We start from the raw sequence: 2,953 nt of genomic DNA, 5'->3' as shown, positions 1-2,953 counted from the left end.
CTAACTTACATGTGTCTCCCAAGTTAGTTTTCTGATGAATATTATCATGTTTTTCTCCTGCCAGGAAATTTAAAATGTTTCAGACATTCTACAAAGGATCAGATATAATGCCTTCCATTAACTAGACAAGATAAATCAATGTGACTCTTCTACACATTTAGACAATTAAGTTTGATGCTATGTTGATTTACTATGGTTTGGAACAACAGCCTGACACAATTCAGTGAGAGTAATAAGAATTGATAATGAAAGTTACCTCTGGGTTTTCTCCAGATTTACTCTGGTAATTGTGGAATTTGCAGTGAGATTTGCCAGACATTTTGAAATTACATCCATATATCTTTTAGCAAACAGAGCCTAATGATTTAGAGATTAATATTTTATGTAAAAACAGTTTTCCTTTGTCCCTGATCTATAAAATAATTTAATGAATAAAAATCAGTTTTCCATAGAAGATGAACTTTATTTAAAAATATTATAATTCTTTAAACATCTTTTAAGAACATTTATCACCTCCTTATTTCTTAGACTATAGATAAAAGGATTTAATAAAGGAACTACTATGGTATAAAAAACTGCCACTGGTATATCTTTATCCCCTTCTTCAAATGGGCGAATATACATGAGAAGACAAATGTAGAATATTGAAACAGATAGAAAGTGGGATGCACAGGTAGAAAAAGCTTTACCTCTCCCTTCTTTGGACTTCATTTTGAAAATTGTGAAAAGGATGCAGAGATAAGAGAACAAGACAATGGCAATGGTGAATATTTGAATCGGCATTGAAAAAATATAGATCATTAGTTCATTGATAGAAGGGTCAGTACAAGAGAGTCTATAGAGGGGAAGAATGTCACAAAAAAAGTGGTCAATTTGATTAGATCTGCAGAAAGTTAACCTTAATAGAAGCCCTACATGGATCATGGAATGCAGGTTACTAGCTATGTAGGCCCCTGCGGTCATCTGAAGGCAGAGCTTCTTCGACATCAGGGTGTGGTACTGCAGTGGGCTGCAGATGGCCACATAGCGGTCATAGGCCATTGCTGCCAGGAGAAAGCAGTCTGCAGTTTCAGCAAGGCACAGAAAATAAAATTGTGCCATGCATTCATAGAGGGAAATCATTCTGTCCTTCGAAAAGAAATTCTCTAACATCTTGGGGGTAATGGCACAGGCACAACAGGAATCCATTAGAGCCAGGTTGCCCAGAAAGATGTACATGGGTGTGTGAAGGCGACGCTCCATAAGGATCAATGCCACCAGGCCCAGATTCCCCACCATGGTCACCAGATAGATGGCAAAGAACACGGAAAACAGAAGACTCTTCAGCACTGGACGATCTGTAAATCCTATAAGGATAAACTCTGTTGCCAAGGATTGATTTTCCTTATCCATTCGTGGCTTCTCAGCTGAATATAGAAATTACAGAGAAATGAAATTCTAAATGACAGTGTGTTTATTCTTCCTTGTAATGTCCCCACATACAAATAGAAAAAAGCTTTTTTAAATCCTTCTACGCTGTCTCTGTGAACTAGCACACACACAGTAGGTCAAGTCTGTGAGAAGAAAAGCATCACAGATCATCGCACACAGGGGTCATCAAAAAATAACTGTGTGAATTCCCAGGACAGAAAGGTGTTTTCTGCATAAATTATCTGATATTAATGTATAGATTCCTGGTCAGTATGTATACATTGGCATTTCCAAAATTAGAAGACATTTTCTTATGGTGTCTTTTTCTCCAAGAAAAAAATAATAAACACATTTTTAACTACTACCCTCTGGGATTGATGTAATGTTTGGAAAGAACTTACTTTAGACATTTTGAAAGTCTAAATGTATTATTTTTAAATTTCACAGGATCACAGTGAGTTTTAAAAATGATTTCTCTAGCTTAATACTCCTTCACAGATAAGCTTATCAAGGGACATTTTAATACCCATTCATCCTTTAAGACTGTGTAAAAATATAGAACGTTTAAAAATGTTCTTAGTAAATTAATTTTGATGCTGTTTTTATATTTATTTCAATATATTCTAGATTCTACTCCTATCAAGACATGCCACATTCTCCCAATAAGTTATTTTAATTATTCATTTATCCTAATACTTTCTAGTTTTAAGTGACCTACATGTATGTCTAACATTATGAGATTTGGCTACGAAGTCTCCATTCAAAATGTTTTTCTTCCTCATGATAAATACCTAGATTGTATTCTTTTCTGTAGAAACTAATGTTCTCATTTTTGTAAGTCCCGTGAAGATTCTACATCTATTATATGATTATTTGTGTTTATAAACATGATTTACTCCTAATCCGCCACAGATTTATTAAAATTCAATGATCTGTAAATTTATATTTGTTATAAGTTACCAGCCATAATATTGCAAGAAATATGGTTATTTTTTAAGATTTTATTTATTTATTCATGAGAGACAGAGAGAGAGAGAGAGAGAGAGAGAGGGGAGGGGTGGGCGAGACACAGGCAGAGGAAGAAGCAGGCCCCATGCAGGGAGCCTGATGTGGGACTCGATCCTAGGTCTCCAGGATCACACCCCGGGCCGAAGGCAGGTGCTAAACCTGCTGAGCCACTGGGCTGCCCCAAAATATGGGTTTTAAAGGATGCTAAAATTACTTTTCTTTTCTTCCAAAAATTGCTAAAAGTCTTTGGCCTTGCCATTTTTCAGAGAGACAATTTTGTAGAAGAGCTTAAGTTCTTCAAAGTATATTGTTTTGGAAACACATTTTGGTTAGCTTTTTTTCTATTTCTTATCCTTCTCTACACTGAATTTAATACACTATTTTTTAATTTACTCACATCGTATGGTAAGGTTTTCTGGAATTTTATCACTAGAGGGTTATAATCAAATGAATAAAATAAGTTTGCCTTTTATGTTTTAGGTCTATAACATTATAAAAATCTTTCAATTTTTTCCAAATTTTTTTTCCAAAACCC

General features: G+C 34.7%; 1 protein-coding gene across 1 annotated transcript; it reads right to left on the bottom strand.

The window, feature by feature from the left end:
• Nucleotides 1-462: 462 nt before the first annotated feature.
• On the bottom strand, nucleotides 463-1,392 carry OR5K4 (olfactory receptor family 5 subfamily K member 4). Its single transcript, NM_001388994.1, is given in 1 exon segment — nucleotides 463-1,392. A coding segment is annotated over 1 exon segment (930 nt).
• Between the last annotated feature and the right edge of the window lie 1,561 nt (nucleotides 1,393-2,953).

Source organism: Canis lupus, chromosome 33, assembly GCF_011100685.1.
Source record: "Canis lupus familiaris isolate Mischka breed German Shepherd chromosome 33, alternate assembly UU_Cfam_GSD_1.0, whole genome shotgun sequence".
Taxonomy (NCBI): domain Eukaryota; kingdom Metazoa; phylum Chordata; class Mammalia; order Carnivora; family Canidae; genus Canis; species Canis lupus.
This window is presented reverse-complemented; position numbering and strand designations above follow the sequence as displayed.